We start from the raw sequence: 19,759 nt of genomic DNA on the forward strand, positions 1-19,759 counted from the left end.
TAGCTTCCATCTAGGTGTTGTTCCATATGATCTGACCTTTTCCCTAGGTGTGCTGCTACGATTCCACACTAGCTTCCATCACGATGTTGTGCCATATCTTGTAGCCGTTTACCTAAGTGCACGACTATGATTCTACATTAGCTTCCATCTAAATATTGTGCTATATGATCTGACATTTTCCCTAGGTGTGCTGCTACGATTCCACATTGGCTTCCATATGGTGGTTGTGCCAAATGGTTTGACCTTTGCTTTAGGTGGGCGGATATGAGTCCACATTAGCTTTCATGTAGATGCTGTGCCCTGTGGTTTTACCTTTTCTCTAGATGTGCACCTATGATTCCACTTTAGCTTCCGTCTAGGTGTTGTGCCATATGAGCTGGCTTTTTCCCTAGGTGTGCTGCTATGATTCCAGATTAGCTTCCACCTAGATTTGCCACATGGTCTGACCTATTCCTTAGGTGTGCTGCTATGATTCCACATTCGCATCCATCAGGTGTTGTTCCTTATGGTCTGGCCTTTTCCTGAAGTGTGCTGCTATGATTCGACATTAGCTTTCACCTAGATGTGCCATATGAGCTGGCCTTTTCCCTGCATGTGCTGCTATGATTCCCCATTAGTGTCCATCTAGGTGATGTGCAATATGATCTGTCCTTTTCCCTAGGGGTTTGTCTATGACTTCACATTGGCTTCCATCTGGTGTTTGTGCCAAATGGTGTTTCCTTTGCTGTAGGTGTGCGACTATGAGTCCACATTAACTCTACATAAGTTGCTATAGTTCCTCCTATCCTCCAGATACACCGCTGTCTTGGCCTCCCTTCACTCCCAGGAATACTGCTGTGTGGCTTCTCCTTTGCTCTATGTGTGCTGCTTTATAATTTACCCTCACCTCAAGACACACTGCTGCATTGCTCCCCCTTCTCTCTGAATGGCTGTATGAACCCACAATTATAAGGTGTGCCATTAACCAGTCAGAGGACACTATTCTGTGAGACAATTACCTTTTCAGGAGATCTGAGGACTCCATAGATTTCAGAAACTGTCCTTGGCAGCAAGTTAGTCATTGGTCTTCAGCGCATACTTATTACCTCTGGTTATTTCTGCAGGTGATGACGATGAGTTTGTGAACCCTGAGGTCGTGGTGAGATATGTGGCGGAGACTCCGGATGCAGCGGCTGCCATTCACGGAAGCATGCAGAACACGTCAGTCGTGATGCGCACAGGGAAGTACAGAGTCAGCGAGGACCTATTTCCCTACCTAGTTTACCCGCTCTTTGTATCAGGGGGTGGGTTCATAATGCCCGGTGACTTCATCCCCGCCCTCTACCAGGCATCCACCTGGCTACCCGGCTTTCCATTAGATGACGTCTACTTTGGCCTCCTGGCATTGGCCGCCAATCTCTCCTTCCGGCATGATGATCGGTTCTACACCTTGGGCACCTGGGGTGGGTTGTGCAGTTACAAGAGGGCACTTGTCGTCCATGGTGTCACGCCGGAGGTGCTAGTCCAGATCTGGCAGGGCCTACAGGGGGAGGTGTCATGCCCAGAGAGTGAGGTTTTCCTGCTGTATGTCCTCCTCATACTATCCTTGGGAGTTGCGTTCATGTTTTTAGTAGGTAGGCTCAAAAAGCATTGTAAAGTCTTCTGCTTCTGTTGGAAGAGCGCCTCGGATGCAGAGTAATGGCTACCTGCACATTGGAGTGAATCATTTTTCCTCACAGATTAATAAAGTTTTGTAAATGTGCTCTTTTCGAACTATCCCATCCTAATAGTCACTTTGGGCCTTTCTATCTCACAAAATGTGGGCCTTTTCAATGGACGCTACCGTGCTTGCACCTGGTCTTACACATTCAACCATGACCAGCCTGTTCAGAGATTCTGGCATAACCAGGCAGCAGTGGGATCTAAGGACATAGTAATCTACTCAACATAGAACCCTGTGCATATGTTAAATGGACCAATCCACCTCTACTGCATCAATGATATTCTTCGTTGTAAGAACAATAGGTGACCGTGACTAGATGGTGGCATGAGTGAGACTTTCTAGCAAGAAGAAAGACTGTACTCTATGCTCCTGCTTCCGGATCTCTCTGTTGGTCTTCAGGGGATCCTTCTGGAAAGGGCTAGGAGGAGCAACCAGTGAGTTTGTCAAGGCACCTTACTCTGCACCCGAGGGTGACGCGGTGCATCGAGCACCACCGTTGGGGAATATACTGAGACGCGGCGGATAAATGAAGGGACAGAAAGTGCCTTGTGGGAACAAACAAGGGCATTTGTGAAACTAATTTCTTAGTGTTCCCAGATCAAATGATGAAAGCGGAATCATCTACCTGGCAGAAACAGAAGAAGCTGGGTTCCGGGTTCCACACAGGCCCCCAGCTCTACCACGGGAGCTCAGCTCGAGAGGCCAGGTGCATTCAATGAAGTGGCTATACAAAGAAGGGTGTAGAGTGTGTCTGCACCGCAGGGAACTGACTGGCACTGTATGTTGTCTGTAGCCATGCAGAAAGGGGCCTGAATAGGTCCCTAGGAAGGGAGACTTGGGGCACCGTGACATAGTCACTTATAATATCCAATGCTGGAAGGGGAAATCAAGACTACTTTTTTTAAATAATGGTGTCAAATATTTCATGATGTTTTGTTCCAAACCAAATGTCAACTCCACATACATTTTTTTCTTTTTTTTATTGATTTAGCTGATATAAATCAACTTTACAATATATTGTTCATAAACTTAGAATCACAATTAAGAAACATATCAAGAAATCCTTAACAACATTAATAAAAAAATCCAATTCATACAAAATCAAAAGAATCAAATCTTGACCAGAAATGTGCAAAATGAATAATAAATGCCAAATATGTAAAACCAAAATATATCAAATTAAACAACAACCCAATTATGTTGTAAACCAAGAGCAATAACAGAAGAAGTTGTTAACCTAATTGCCAAATAAATCATTAACTCAGTTGACTCAGAATTGACATAACCACGATTAGGGTTACATTTGTTATCTTGGATGTATATATGATATTTTCAGCTTCATGTTATTTTACATAAGTTGCTCTCATTGAGTTTCATGTCATACAAAAATGCAAGTGCTCTTATTCTTGCCTGAGTAAAAAAGCCAGCATGTATTATAATCTTTCATAAAGTTTCTGGTGAAAGAAACCTATATAACTCCATAAGATATCTGACATGTATTAAACGTTGATCAACCAAGGCAACGCACTCCGTCAGAAGATGACTTAACGTTGTTCTTGTTCTACTTTAAATCACTTTCGTTGTGTCCCTTATATATGCCATCTTTGCCCCTACTACACAAACATTGCACAAGTCGCTATGAAGATGCAATGCTCCCTTCCCATCAAAAGGAGTATCTTATTTCAAAGCAAGGATGATGCGTTTCAGTGATATTTGCTTCCTTGCAACTAACAGTTCTGGTGCACCCAGAGCATAAGCCGAAAGCTTCTGTATATAGATGCTTGTTGGGAGTAAATGCTCCTTGCTCATAGATACTTTCATTAAATACTTGTTTTTAACTTTTGCTGCAGTTATAAGATTGTTTGGCTTTCCTTTTATTCTTCAGTTTTTGCTCATTTTAATGAACACGTTTTTGTAAGATATGTGATCTCATTCTGATGCCAGCTTTCTCCTTATGAACTGTGTGATCCTGGGAAAATCACAACTTCCTTTTGTCCTGAGTTCCTTGTTAGCAGGCAAAAAATCCAGCGTTGGAATGTGACCAGCATGCCAGACAGTTGCGATGAATGCCCAATTTGCCTCCAGTAGAAGCGGGTTGGAATTTTAGCAAATTAAAACGATAAAGGGCCTTATTACGATTTTGGTGGTATTCCGGTGGTAAATCTGCTGGCATACCATTAAACGGTATTACTGTTACCGCCACTTGTGGTAGGCGGTGTTAGTTCCCATTTATTGAAGCCCATAGGACCCCATGGGGATTACAGTGGAATTACCACCAGTGGTAATTCCACCGATATTCGGCAGTAAAAGCGGCAGATTTACCTTGTCTTTTGCTGGAGGTACTGCTCCGTTACCGCCTTTTTTTAACCGCACCACTGTACTCGTAACAAGGCCCAAAGTGCTAAACAGCATGTACATTTTAATTGTGGGGTTAGGGATAATGTTCTCTTTTGCAGTAAAAAAAAGCTTGACAATCATGTCAATGCATATAAAAATGCAGCAATAGTTTACAGTAGAGACCAAACATTTTTTTTTTTCATCCTCATCAACTTTGTGCTACCGTGGCTGGCAAGCTGTGTGATCTGCACTCTGCCTAACCTGAAGAAGCCAATATTTTACATGTTTTTCAGGATTGAAGTCGATGAAGGGTGGCCCATTATGGTGCTAAAACAACAAATTACTCGCTCTGTTAATGCCTAGTGAGTTTCCAATGGGTGTACCTGTAATAGTCATGTGACCGAACAGGTTCCCATTGCGCCGCAGATATGGCTACAGTCCCTCGTGTTTTAATGAGTGGGAGCATTTCCTGTGGCACACACTTCCCACCATTGTCCTTCTAGTCTCGTAAACACTCTGTTTGTTGATATCTAAATCAATCTTTTGCCCTCCATGCAACAAAACCCCTTGTCCTTCAAGGGTATTGCCAGATTGTGTGGCAAGTTTGGTAAACTCTGCTTACCTGCACGCTGCTTCCACCTCAAAAAGCTTAATTTGGAATCAAATTAGAATATGGGATTTTGTCAGAGGGATATAGTTTGCTAAAGAAAGTTCAGCTGGTTCACATAGAACATCCTTCATCAGCCCCAGGTTCTTTACGAACTCCACACTTGAGTCCCAGAAGGCCTCTATAGTTCACACTTCCAGGACCTCCACGGTTTGTGCCCACAGCTGCTAAATGAAAGTGATCTGCAAGGGCTGGATTGAGGTCTCGCGCAACGTACCTGCTGCGGCATCTTGTATCAAGAAAGATCACTTGGCATAGCGGGGTTCCCCCTCTGTGTGTTGGGCCCGGCTGTCAGATGTCCTAAGGGCGGTGGGGGGGCAACTTCAGACTTAAAAAATAAATTTTCTTTTTAAAAAACCCTTAAGTGCCAAGGACGTTAGAAGTCATTGAATGGCGAAATACTGAAATTACCAAAAAAGGCCTTGGCACTGGGGGGGGGGGTCCATGGCATTATGACTTGCTTGGATGATAGGAGGAAATCAGCCTGTGTAAAAACTAAAAGATGGCTAAAATTGATGGAAGCTCGCAACCTGACCACGCTGAATGGTACCTTCAAAGATGACATTCCTCCTAGAGCTACATGGAAACGAGGCACGTCTCCTTCTATTCTTGATTATGTGTTCATATCACAGTTTGAGGTACATAATGTCATCAACTTCAAAGTTGTAAACAACAATCATAGTGACCATAATATACTGCAAATTATATGGGGTAGAGCACATGTCACCCCACACAGTATTATAATTATGAGATCCAAGCGTCACAAGGTCAAAATAAAATGCACACATGCTTTCATGTTATTTTCAGAGGCACATGTAAAAGGTATGCAAACTAGTTACAAACACAAACCTTCATTTGACAAGATCATGCAAAATGCTAAAGAAAAGCTAAACAAAGACTCATGTAGGTTAATATTAAGTATGGATAATGATGACAAAGTGAAATTGAGACGGCTGCTTACTAAATATAAGAACTTTGTGTTACAACATAGAACAAAGGGGTTTATAGTCATTGCATCGAATGCAATAGCATTGAATGCCATACCAGAGGGAAAAAAAAGCATTGAATGCATTTTTTCATGTTTTTTTAAGGGGGGGGTCTCCCAACCCCCTTTTTTTTAACCTTTAAAACCCATTTTAATAAAACGAATCACTTTACCTTTAAGAAAAAAGCATTCAATGCTTTTTTTCAATGTTTTTTTTTCCTCTGGTATGGCATTCAATGCTATTGCATTTGATAAAGGTCAAACAAGAACTGAATGAACAAATGCTAACGGCACTAACAACCGAATCGACTTCTATGATATGGAAATTGTTAAATGAAGCGCCTAATAAGAGAACAGATTAATTGATGCTAAGTTCGATCCCAGACGCGGATTGGATTGCATATTACACAGATATTTATGGAGTCCCCAATCAGACAATAGAAATGGCCACTACCCAGATAGACAACAAACAACTCGAATTTGATCGTCATGATATCATGACCTTAATTAAAAGACTGAGTACTTCACGCGCACCGGGACCTGATGGTCTTTCAAACGTGGTACTCAAAGCTGAATGAATGGACAGAAATTCTGTATGTACTGTTTACAAGTGTTACTAGGACAGGGTCGTATACCGAGTACCTGGAAGAAATCAATCCTAGTAACAATCTTTGAAAAAGGTGACAGGAAGCGGCCTGAGAACTATCGGCCCCTGGCACTCTTAGATATTTCGGGCAAACTATACACTCGACTGATATTAAGAGATCTAACCAAAGGGTTTGTAGAGACTAAACTGTCAGATCTGCATCAATCCAGATTCATAGCTAGACTTGGGATTGATCTCATAATACTTTCAGCCTTGAAAAACAAGCAGAGATGAAAAAATACCCGATTTTTCTAGCTTATATTGGTTTTCGAGTTGCATTCGACTCAATTTCAAGACAAATCTTATGGTCAAAATTAATCCAGGCAAGCTGTCCAAACTATATATTACAAGCTCTGCAACAGTTCTAAATGAATACGACCATCCAGGTCAAACTGACTCAAAGCGGGCTGCTATCTGACTCCATACCCACTAGCCGAGGCCTTAAACAAGGCTGCATATTCGCCACAACTTTGTTCAATTTCTATATAAAAGACATGTATCTGCCATTCCATAACACTGTATATTTTCCACCCAAATTAGGAGCCAAACCAATTCTGCATTTGTTCTATGTGGATGATTTGGTCATTATGGAACGGACCCCAATAGGCCTGCAAAGGCAATTGAACAAGCTCTCCAACTATGCTAAAGAAAACATGCTATCAATAAATGTCAACAAATCCAATATCATGAGATGACTTTACTCCAAACAAAGAATGGAGCGAGGTGGTGGATAACAAAACAATCGAAATAACAAAGAACGATCAATATTTGGGTGTAGTTATGAATGACACAAAGAACGAAGGCCTGTATAAACTTCGAATTAAGATGCCAAATCAACACACTAACCTCTCAAGCTAAAGTTATACAAGCAAAATGCGGGAGATTCTGCATTGCCCCAGTGTTAACATTTTATACGGGTAAGGTTGGCCCGACAATCGCATATGGAGGGCATACTAAATTGTCTGAAAACCAAATAGACTGGAACTTACTGGAAGGTGTATGTTGGAAGGCATTGCTGCCTATTGCAAAATACAGTCCGGTACAGATTGTGCGCTTCAAATTGGGTTTGACTTCTCTCAGTGCTGTAGTGGAGTGGAATAGGTCGATGCTTTATGCAAAATGCAAAACAGCGAATGCATACACTCCGTCATTACTATCGGCCCTGGATATGAGTATGGAAGGAATTGGCTCTCTGGCCTCTTGGCTATGTGCTTGTTGTACTACCATGACCAGCGCATATATTGATTTCGATCTGTTGGTAACTAAGCCTGAGAGGGCGGAACAAAAAGTGTGGACCATGGATTGGTGTAATACTAATATGGAATGCAAGAAATATAAAAGCTTCCCTGGAGGAGCGTTTACAGAGATAAAACTTGACACGGCCCGAAGTATCTTCTGAAATTCCCAGACCATCAATATAGAGCGGATATCCTGAGAATGAGATTCGATTTGGGGCGACTCAAGCTGTAATTGCCAGAAGGAATAATACTGTAATAGATGTCACGTGCCGTTTTTGCAAGAATCCAGAATAGCCCGAAACTATGAAACCTCTCGTAGCGGAATGTGATAACTTATCCGCAGCTAGGCGAGAACATTACTTCAGGTCTTTTGGAGAATATCAGACACTATCAAAACTGAACATGCGGGAAGTTGCTTTTAATGCACAGAGAATAGCTGTGAACCTAGCAACTGTAAGATTTTTAAGGAAGCTAAATACGCATTCGTTAAAAGTCTAAGATGTGAAGAGAGACTGTCGTGAAGATGAGGCAAAATTCGTTTAATTCTATTTTAAGTGATATGTGATATTATAGGATGGTTTACCTTGTTGATTTTATCTTGCTTGTTTTGTTTCTTCATTTTATTTCTTCTGTCAGTATAAGTGAAAACTGTGAATGTGCTAACTAGTCTGTAACATCTGCAAATATGGGATCTGATGTTCAACATTGTTGATATAACTGTTCATGATTTGAAAGCGAAGGAAAACATCTATTTGAAAAAGTTGTATCGCAACTAAACCAAATAAAAAAATTTAAAAAATGAATCATTTCTGTTACGGTTCCGTTCTTTACCAGGAAAAAAACAATGTTCGGAAGCCAGAGTGACTTCAAAAAGAAATTAATTCTTTCTTTTTGAAGTCCAAGGGCCCCCACAGGACATGGAAAACTCCGGCTTGTCTGCTCTACACATGACAGAAACTAGCGATCTTGCTGCGTGGAGTAGGGAGTTGGAGGCCTACCTGCAGACCGGTTCCTCAGATCAGAAAAGGTAAGACTTTTTTTTTAAAATGTATGTGTGCGTGTGTGAATGAAAGAGTGTGTGTGTATAGATGTATATTATGTAATGTGTATGAATGCACAATGTATTGGTGGCTGGGTGTGCATGTGTGTGAGTGCCTGTTGAATTGTTGCACGTATAAATGAGTGAGTGGCTGGTGTGTGAATGTGTGTGCTTGTGTTTAATGCCTGGATTACATCCTAGTAATTTCCATTACTCTTAGCCTTACTCTTCCTTGTCCCAGTACTTGTGTATGAGGCACCTTGCTGGGATGAGGAAGAGAGACGTGGAGGGAATGCCTCGCTTACTTAATGGTCATCTTCATTACTCCTAGACCCACTATTCCTCGTCCCAGTACTTACATATGAGGCAAGCTGGCTGATACATAAGCACTTGGATGAGAAATAGGGATGTGGAGATAATGCTGGTCCAAGGAGCTGATTGTGGGGGTTGCGGCATGGGAGTGGTAGTGAGAGGGAACATGTGAGGAGGGTGTGGTGGGGGTTGTTATGCTAACTCGTAATGGGCATCCATAATAAAGTAGTTATGATATGTTTTATTAGTGGTGAGACTGGCATTTTGGTTCAGCCAGTCCAGTCATTTCTTACTGTGGCGTGACTTTATTTAATGGGCTTTTATAATAAAGTAAGCCTGATAAGTGTTATTACATGTCTAGACTGCAATTTGGGTGCAGCCAGTCTAGCCATTACTTACTGTGGAATGGCATGATTTTCTGTGCATCTATAATCGGGTTAGCTTATTATGTGGCTAGACTAGCATTTTTGTGCATTTGGTCTATCCACTTCTTACTGTGGATTGACTTTTTTACTGGGAATCTCTGATAAAGTAATCCTTATAAGTGCCATTATCTGGCTAGACTGGCATTTGGGTGCAGCCTGTCTAGCCTTTTCTTACCGTGGCATTGTATATTTATCTGGGCGTATATGATAAAATAAGCATGATAAGTGTAATTACGTGCTTAAACTGCTATTTTGGTGCAACCATTCACGGTATATCTTACTGTGGCATGGTACGTTTTACTGGGCATCGTCAAGGCTAAAGCAAACATGATAAGTGTTATTACGTGTCCAAACTGGCCTATATTGGGCTGCCAGTTTGGACATGTTTTCTTATTGTGGCATGGCATTTTTAATAGCAAAGCATTACATTAATTAAAGTATTATTGCTCCTGTGCACTGTTAGTGACTTGCAAGTATTGGGTTTATGAATTGGAGTTACCCTACAAAAACAATAGCAAACACTCTGCCTTTGTACCCAATTTTTCTCAGAAGGTATGCTATATAATGTACCACTTTAACCCATTATTCAACATGTATCTTTGGTGGAGAGGGCCCCCTCTTTGGTTTGAGCTCCTTACTATGCTCGGTCACTCTGCTATATTTGAGGGAAATATGTATGCCCCTTCAATTAAAACAATGCACCATCCACCACTGGGTGAGTGACTGGTGGGTTAATGGGTATGAATGTGTGTGTTCAAGCTTAGAGCCTGTGCAAGGGGCATTGGAACATGGATTTTATTTACAGGTTTTACTGGCAATTGTGGGCAAAGTCAACTTGATGAATGTTATTACATGGAGGGGTGTTTGTGGTGGGGGGTTTATAGCGTGTAGCACAATGTCTCCTTACTGTAGCATTGCATGTGGCACTCGCATTAAGGGCAAATTCCACTTGACGAGTATCCTTACATGGTGGTGCAGGAGTTGAGCAGTTGCTTTCTTCCTGGCAATAACGGCAAAGCCAACAAGAGAATGTTCACATATGGGGATACTGGGCCTCATTACACGGACGGCGGTAAGGTTTTACCGGTACCGGTAAGGGCACCGGTACCGGTAAACCCTTACCGCCTTACTACGAGGTCCCTTTGCGGGTAGGTACTTTAACGCCTGCTGTTTAGCAGGTGTTAAAAACCAACCTGCAAAGGGGCCAGGGTGCTAATTACGGTACCGCAATATGCGGCACCGTAATTAGCGCCTTCCCCATTCCCATAGAGCCCTATGACAAAATGGGAATGGGGAAGGGCGATGGGGGAAGGGGGAATTACCGCCCCGCCAACCTTGGAATGGGGCAGTAATTCCCCTTTCCACCAAGGCGGTGCCGGTGCTAATAGCACCTTGGTTCTCCGCCTATCGTGTAATGAGGCCCACTGTCAGAGATAGCATGAACATGTTTTCTTATTGTATCATTATTCTGCGTAATATTTCTGGCCGTGCACAGTGTTGGCTGGTACACTTGGGTGCCCAGAACCAGGCACAATCCCTTTGTTTCTACACTAGGTGAAAGATTTAAGGTTTGATTAAAACTCAGATGTATCTCTTTCTCCTAGTGCAATGCCCAGCATGCCCCTGCAGTAGCATGATCATTGTGCGTATTCTGCATGGGTGGTGGCCCAGGTCAGTCCAGAATGTAGCGCGACCCCTGCTTTGTTGCTGAGCTTGGGGGGCTCTCAGCATGGTGCACAGGGGGTACCCTACATTTTGTGCTATGCCACTGTCAAGAACCCTCTCTATTCTGGAAAAATGAGCGCTAATTGCTCTTGTTCAGAGAGCTGTGATAAAGGGCAGAAAATGCATCCATAAAAGCATTCAAGTTATTGCTTTCAGAAAGGTCTATCAAGGTATCCTCCACAGCCATGTCTAGCTGATGGTTGTAGCAGTGACAGAAAAGTAGGTATGGATTGTTTTCTGTTTTCTTCAATTGTGTCGCAACCACCGACACCCACGCCATCATTGCAGAAGCACCATCTGCGGAGAACGAGATTAATTTAAAAAAAAAATGAATCTTGTGAAAAATACAGTCCAGGCTGAAGTTCTCTAGTGATTGATTGCACAATTGTGTGTACCAATGGAGGTAACTTTCAAAAAATGGTGGTGCTCTCTCCTCCAAATGCTGTTCTGATACAAACTAATAACACTGAGAGGTAATTTGCAGTTGTGCATTTGTCAATCAAAATGGCAAATTTCAGGTCTTTTTCTACAATGTAATCGCATATGTCTGAGCAACTTTTCCTGGCCTCCAAATCCACAAGTGTGGGCATGTCTGTGAATGGCCCTTCTTGCTTACTTATTGTATGCACAGTCTCGAAAATGTGACTTGTTACTACCTCTTGCCATGCATTTCTTTTTCAATTTTTTGCAATCTCTCCTTCTTTTGCTTAGAGAAGGATCATGTGTGCTTGCTGGTGGCCATGGCCGTCCTTATGCTCAGCCTTTTTTGTTGAGGCCGTGCAAACAAGGGACTGAATCCATTCTTTAGATAATCACACTTCTCAACTCCTCTGATAGGTGTGTGTAATAAACTGTATCTACTAATTCTAGCGCGCACACACACACGCCCACACACGCTGCATCCTAACTTTCCTTTCTTAATCAGTACCCAGTGATTATGTGATTTCAAATATGCAGCTTGTTCTTCTGTCCAACCAATCAATATCTGAGATTTGATCATGAATTTATAGGAGGAAATGGGACCCCACTGCCTCTGGAAGTATCACCATCCACATCATAGCCATTGACAGGGACATTATTTTCTTCCCTATCTGCCACCGGATTTGCATCTGTGGCAGAAGCCTGCCCTTCAGCAGCTCCCTACAGACCAAAGTTCTTGCTAGATACTAATTCTGAAGCTGCATTGCCGGATGCACAATGTAACTGTTCATGTTCCATTCCTTGAGAAATGCAAAGAGTGATGGATGCATCAGCATTACTTTGGGAGACTGAGTACTGCTTTCCAGATTGTACTGGATGCTCCACCCATCTGTGCTGATTACCAGACCACCTGATTGCCCTGTCTATACCCCTGACTTGCCTGTTGCACTTAATGAAACCAAGTAAAAACATATGCTTATACATGTACCAGTGTACTGCATGTTTCACATAAGAGGCACTCTGGATTCCCCACATATAATGCTTTGTTTACACTCAAATCTAACAATTCATCCTGATGAGATATGTGGCCAAGTGTTTAATAAAGTGACTGCTGTCAAATCCCAGGTTCACCAACTGATGTTTATGATCCTGGGCAAATCCCAGCTATTGCAGAGGATTCATCTGTCACAATAGTCTTGAGAAGACAGGCATGGTTCCTATATACTAGGAAGCTCTAATCCCTCTGAGACTCACCCCATCCAAGTAGTGCTGAAACAGAGACTGTCAGCGATTTTATCTAATTTGTATATTCATACGGTGAGACACCCCCTGATCTAAAACCCCTACCACAACAATTGCACCCCAAGATTCTGGAAAAAAATGCAGGGTGTTTGTATCTGGATATTGAGTGTTATTTAAAATAGTAAGTGAAAACCAATGATGGTCCCCTAACGTTATGCTGGGGAAACCAGCCACAGTATTTTGCTTATACAACCAGCCTGCTATTATCTAATGCTGTCACACACAATGCACAAAGTCATCCATTCCTATAAAAACAGGTTTGAATATCTATTCTAGACAACAATATGCAATGAACATCTAAGTATGAAATAAATAACTTTGCAGTATATAATGCACTTTTGTTTTTCATCATAGAAAAACTGTATGATAAATTCTTTTCACTTGGGTTTCTCTAAAACCATCAAGAAGTGTTGGCATCATAACACTAGTATGGCTACCAGTACTTTTTTTGCTTCAGCGTTAGCGGTTGAAAAGTTCACACCCATTGCTGTGCCCCCTGTAGTGTTTGTGAGTGCACAGCAAAGACACATGAAGCAAAGAATATAAACAAAGGTGAACATTTGTGCAATGACTGAACTACTAATTCTTTAATTATCAGACCATTGTGGATATTCTGAACAGGTTTAAGGAGAAAGCAGAAGCACGCCCATCTGTGCGGCTGTCCCTCCTTTTCTGAAATGACTTACTGGACTGTGCTTCTGTGTGACTGGATCCTTTCAAGGTACTGTGGCCTTGGCAACTAACCTGTCGCAAGCCTGTATTTTCTAATGTGCTGCAGCAGGTTCTAAACACAGTGCTATGAGAGTTGAAGTTTATAAAATACCTTCTGGAAGGCTGAACTGAATGGGGCTCGACAGTGCCTCTCTTCCCTGGTGTCATAGGGAAAATGGACTGTAACCATTTCTGCGTGGGTCCATCACATGCTGGGAGCACGTTTCTGGGAAAAGAAAATACATTAAATGTACATATGACTTGTCTTGTCCTGCTCACCTCATACTTAGCAATGCTATACCCGTTTTCTCGGCTTGACCCAACACAGGTTCCTTTTACAAAGCAGTTCCATACCTGCAATCAAGCTGAACATGCAAAGGATCTGGACTGATTACTAGGTGTTACTAAAATGTTGCACATGATTGTACACATATGTGCTACAGTGCCTAAAATACACATGCAAGGGGCCTTGAATTGTAACTCTGATGGGTGTGGTTCTATTTTTGGATAGGAAAGATGCAACACTGCTCATAAGCATACTTGTAAGCAAAGAGAGCTTAGAATGTCAAGGTCTTGATTCTGTTGCCTTCATGTCAGTGGAGAAGATCTGTGGACCTTTGTAAATGTGTTGCATAGTTGTGTTTTCCGTAACATTAGCATCAGATGGACCATGCCACCCTCAGATGACTGCCAAGACCATCAGAGTCATGCAACACAGCACAAGCTGACCATGTAGTGGAACATGTAGGACATTTCAGCAAGTCATGCAACATGTTGCTATGTGTAGCTGTCAATGTAGTTCTCATTGGTTGCCTCTGAAATTAGGGACTGCACTTTCGTACCATAAATTAAGATAGAGCTATGTTCACTCTGGTGTGCCATTTGTGACACATTGGCAACACAACATTCATATGTACCCTGACAGTGAAATATGTTGCTAGACTTGCCTTATCTTTTAAAGCTTTCTGAAAAGCCGGCACACCTTAAATGAAACTTGTAAACAAAAGAGTCTCTTTTTGTCCTTCGCAGAGCTCTCCTTGAACCGTGGATTTCTGCATTCGTACTGTTACCTCTTATGCACTGTCTTTGTGGAGGCTTGAACTGAGTGTAAGCAGTGGCACAGTGGAGCGGGCATCTAATACAGAGCAGAATACAGAGTATGTGCTTGGTCATGTATGTAGGTGTGAGTAGAGTCAATTATTCTTCATGTTCTACATTATACTGGAAGTATTAGTTTTCCTGCTTTGTAACAGTGAATGCTCCTCATCTTGATTTGGCAAGACCAAAGGAAATTACAAACACAACACAGGTCCATATGTTACAATTTGACACAACCAGAAAGAGAGGCCCTTAAATCTCTCCGCAATAACCCACTTATTGTAATAAAACCTGCAGACAAGGGCGGTGGCATAGTGGTCCTCAATCCGGCACAATACCACACCATGGTACTAGAACTTCTCAGCGTGCCTTGTAGCTACTGTCTTTTGCGTAAAGAACCCATTGCAGAAATCCAGCAGTCCATCCGTGAGATTACGGACTACGCCCTCCAACGCACCTGGGTCACCTAAAAAGAAGCCCCATTTCTTAACAAACAAAACTGCTCCACTGCAAAATTCTATGCAATTCCCAAAATCCATAAGGATGCAGTTAAACCACCAGGCAGACCAATACTAGCAGGCTGCAGCACCATCCTTGAACCCATTTGCCAATTTGTTGATAAATATCTTCAGCCGATTAGCCAAAAAACGCCATCATATCTTAGGGACAGTACCTTGGTCATTTCACTCTTTGAAGGCAAACCCTTCAACCCTATGATTAGCTTTTTGGTCATGCTTGATATCATAGCACTCTACACAAATATTATTGATGACTAGGCTATGGAATCTATTTGCGCGAACTTCACGCGTTCTTTAACGTGTAGCAAAGCCCCGGTTGAATTTATCATGGAACTGGTTTCCCTGGCACTTACCAAGAACTATTTTAAATACCAGGGCCAGTTCTATGAGCAAACCCAAGGGACAGCTATGGGGGCAGCATTTGCCCCCAGTTTTGCCATCATTTTCATGGCTGACTTCGAAACTAAATTCATTTTTTCAGACCTTAATCCCTTTCGCCAACACATTGAGAACTGGAGGTGCTACATAGATGACATTATTTTCATCTGGCATAGTACTTCTGACAACCTGAATGCCTTTTTGTCATAGTTGAATCAGTGTCATCACACCATTCAATTTACACTTTCCAAAAGCAAGATGCAAATCCCCTTTTTTGATTTGTTAATTCATCATGATACTAACAAAATGACATGTTCATCATTTACAAAAGCAACAGATCGTAATACATTACTGCACTTCAAAATCTATCACCCACGAACACAAAAAGATAATCTGCCGTATTCTCATTTTTTGAGATTAAGGAGAAACTGCACTTCCATTTTTGACTATGACCACTATGCACGGATTCTTACCGGCAAATTCCAGAAGCGGGGCTACCCCAAGAAATTAGTTAAAAACTCATACAAACTGGCCAGATTTATCCCTCGTGACATTCTGCTACAGCCTAAGGATGTGTCTTCTCATGAGAAACTAGTGTGTGCTCTTACTTAAAGTCCGCACACTTTTCTAATCAAAAAAGCCATAAAAAAACATTGGCCTGTGCACAACTCTGCTTACCGGCAGAACCAATGCTGATTTTTGCTATGGAAAGGCAGAAGAACTTAAAGGATCAATTGGTCCATGCCTCGATTCAAAATAAATCCTCAAGATCGACCACATCAAGCTGGGTTTTATGCCCACTGACGGGTCACTTCCCATGTGGAACCTGTTCAATTTGCAAATTCACGGTCAAAATAAAAACATTCCCCCTACATGGAAAAACTTGAGAATTACGTCACCACTCTAACTGTAAGACACCATGGGTGGTCTACTGTATTGAGTGCCCTTGTGGGCTCAAGTACATTGGCAAAACAACACGACCGGTTCACACACGCATCACGGAACATCGTTTCTGGATCTGGTGTAAAGCTATTAACGCACCCCTTGTGAGCCATTTCATGGAATACGGCCATACTACTGAAGATCTACGCTGCTGGGTCATTTATGTGGTCAAGAATGCTGCTAACCCACTTCCAAGCACTAGCCGAGAAAGAGGCACGTTGGATCTTCATGCTGGACACTATTGAACATGGGTTAAATGAAGCATCCCAGTGTGGTGCTAACTATCCTCTCCCAGTAATTTCATATACCCCTTACTCCCCTAATGCATTTCAGCATAAGGACAGGGGCTACCTCTTCTACGAATTACTGTTTGCTCATTTTGCTTAGTTTCTCTTACCCCCTTCTCTCTTTTCATTTGTTGTTTTTTATTCTTTTTGGTTGATTATACAAATACTACTTTTCTATCGTTTCTTCCCTGTACTGTTTAGAGGGTATTTTTCTGATATATACTATGTCGTTCTCGTGCACGTTGGGCTTCACCCTTATGTATATTGCGAAATTAGAGAGAATAACCATCATAGTCCTCTTTCTATGTCTTCTGTGTAGGCATAGCCACGCCCCCGGAAATCCCAAATCTTTACATCTGCCTTTGGGGCTTCAGAGTGGGCACGCACTCAGTCCGACGCGTACGTTCTTTAACTGCAAGGAGAGCCACAGGTAAGCGTTGTTGTGCCTACCGTGACTAATGCCGCAGATCTCTCGCGGTTCGTCACAGTTGATTCTATTTGTCTTTTCAGCCATTGCTAATATTATACGTGCAGACGGCGACATCAACCTCAGAGAAACTTGTCTCTTTGCCCTGTCCGAGGCCTACATTGACGGCTGTTTAGAAATTCCATGTTCTGCTTTTGATGCCGCATTCCGAAGGCACCCATCCGCGCATGACTTCTCTGTCGGAAATAGGTTTGTGTTTCCCCTGAGTTCACGCGTTTTCGTGAGAGCTAGCACGCATTAATATAATCAGTGCTCAATGCCGTAATGATATCCATTTCGTCATAGACACATTCCTTATCGCTCTGTGGTGTCCTCAACATATGTACATGTACCATATGCGGGGCTTCCCCTTCGGGATGCTGTTCTAGGTGGCAACCCCGGTGGTGCTTTAGGTATGGACTCAATATACTCAACAATGGCTGTCTGTCTAATTCACTAAATATGGTCTTTCTTATTTCTTTCCATACTGAATTATATTTCTACAGTTATCCACTCTATTCTTGTATGTCTATACACTTACTTTCTTATTCATAGCTATTCTCGGCTTTGAGCTTTATTTCCTTTAATGGTCCTTTTGAACTTGGCATCCTGTCGTTTACCTCACTTCTGGCTGTGAGCACTGGGAGATGGATATCTGGGGCCCACTTGCCAACTGAAAAGGGGTGTCTATTCGGTGTTACTTACAATTTCTTGGTACTCCCAAATCACCTTCCGTGCTAAATGCCTCACATTTAATGTTTAAGAAGTGTTAAAAATAAACACAACATGCTGTTATGTCATTTGATTGTTTTTGTAGGGGCTGAATTTAGGATTATATTTCCTGAAAAAGGTGGTCTTTATCTTTCGACACTCCACCGAAACGCCAATTTTGCCGCGCCCAAGGCATAAGTGCATATGTGCCTCTGACCGCAGGACGTGGTTCTCACGCTTATTAGCGGATGGCGTAGACATCATTTCATGAAATGAAAACCAAGGTGGTGCCAGGAGAGCGAGACTAACTAAGAGAAGGAAGGCAGAAGGCTAAGGAAATCAAATCATTATTTCATTTTATTTTGATTTGAATGTAAAAAACATCATTAAACATTTTAATCAATTTGGTTATAAAAGCATCCTATAAAACATGCATTCATACATTCATCCAGACTAAATAAATCACTAAAACTTTCAATTATTTTGAGATAAAGAAGAGAAATGTAAAATTAATTTCCAAATCCTTTCACATATAAAGCTAACAATAGTTCATTCCAGACAAAGTATCTACTATTGGTGCCCATAAATGCAGGTCTTCTTTAGAACACGGCTTCCCAGTTGGTAAATAGTTTCGACTTGACAAAATATATAAGTCTTCATCAGGATGGGATGAACGTTAACAAATTCTAAAAATAAACAAATAAACATGTTGTAAAAAATAATTAAAATAGCTTACTGTCTCCCCTCACTCAGTATTACTCGCAATTGTATAAGGGGAGAAATCAAATCTATCTCTCTACCCATCAAATTCATCTGGTACCCCTTAATTTAGGTCCAAATATTCTCTGAATACCTAAATATAAGCAGATGCATCACAAGCATGCCTCAAAAATGTAGGCGAACCGTCAGCAAACCATATATGGCCGTTATTAATTTTATGATCAATGGTATAAGGCACAGAATCATAGCTTCCTATCATTTAGTGCCTTAGTTCACACTTTGTATTCATCCCTGCTCCAAACTATGTTGTGACTCGGTGTAATAAAAAAATAAAATAATAATAATAATTATTATGGACATACCTGCCAACTCCATTTGGGTTTGTTGGTAACTTGTATTCCAATGGCCTGGTAACTTGTACTCCAATGGCCTCTAATGCACATCAGAGTCGCTCACTCTTCAAGTTGTGGGATAATCTAATAGAAATACAGACTTTAATTGAATCGAAATACCCACAGAAGTCTTAGAAAGAAAGAAGAAGGCGGCATAAGATTGGTGAAAGGCAAACGCGATAAAGATATACCTTTGTTAGATATTACTAATGCATCCGCATGGCAAGGCTCATACAAAACAATGGATTTCTGTTTCGTAAATCAAACCGCCTCCTGTGTGCCCAGTTACCGGGAGCAGAACTGTTCGTATCGAGCAAAGCAGGAGCGCTGTACTCTTGGCGAGTCGTCGCGCATATGTATTCTGTTCAAGATCTATACGAAAGCAAGCAATGGAAAAAGCTAACATCAGTATGCTATGCTCCCTGTTAGAGAACGCCCAAGCCCGCTTGATCTAAGCGGCTTACCTTTCGGTCGGCATCCTAGATTCGATCGCAGTGGCGTCTGCGGTCAAATAACGGCAGCCAGCGAATTCCAGGAAAAACAAGACCGTCTTTTATTTCACTTAAAATAATATAGTGAACATAAAGGACAGACACAAAGCCTGCTCGCTTAGTTGCTCTAATCAAGCCCGAAAACTTAGAGAGAATAGAGCAAAACAATAGAAAGGTAATTATTTATTTTATATTTTTCTTGCTGCATATATTCCTTGAGTTTTTTATGTTAGGGGCTATTAATAAA

General features: G+C 41.8%; 1 protein-coding gene and 2 long non-coding RNA genes across 3 annotated transcripts in view; 1 reads left to right on the top strand and 2 right to left on the bottom strand.

Annotated features, from left to right (window-relative positions):
* The window catches only part of LOC138567653 (beta-1,3-galactosyltransferase 5-like), a 79,470-nt gene extending 71,092 nt beyond the window's left edge, over positions 1-8,378 (top strand). Inside the window, exon 3 of the mRNA XM_069646127.1 lies at positions 1,104-8,378. Within this exon, the coding sequence (XP_069502228.1) occupies positions 1,104-1,678 (575 nt within the window). The 3' untranslated portion in view covers positions 1,679-8,378. The remainder of the gene's footprint in view (positions 1-1,103) is intronic.
* LOC138567660 (uncharacterized) overlaps positions 1-13,787 on the bottom strand; it is a 176,326-nt gene extending 162,539 nt beyond the window's left edge. Inside the window, exon 1 of the long non-coding RNA XR_011302274.1 lies at positions 13,622-13,787. This is a non-coding gene — a long non-coding RNA (uncharacterized lncRNA). The remainder of the gene's footprint in view (positions 1-13,621) is intronic.
* Positions 13,788-18,404: 4,617 nt separating this feature from the next.
* The window catches only part of LOC138486547 (uncharacterized), a 94,011-nt gene continuing 92,656 nt past the window's right edge, over positions 18,405-19,759 (bottom strand). The window contains exons 2-3 of the long non-coding RNA XR_011274509.1: positions 18,992-19,105; positions 18,405-18,595 (exon numbers count right to left, since the gene is read on the bottom strand). This is a non-coding gene — a long non-coding RNA (uncharacterized lncRNA). The remainder of the gene's footprint in view (positions 18,596-18,991; positions 19,106-19,759) is intronic.

This window comes from Ambystoma mexicanum, chromosome 1p (genome assembly GCF_040938575.1).
Source record: "Ambystoma mexicanum isolate Mex_15411 chromosome 1p, UKY_AmexF1_1, whole genome shotgun sequence".
NCBI classification, from domain to species: domain Eukaryota; kingdom Metazoa; phylum Chordata; class Amphibia; order Caudata; family Ambystomatidae; genus Ambystoma; species Ambystoma mexicanum.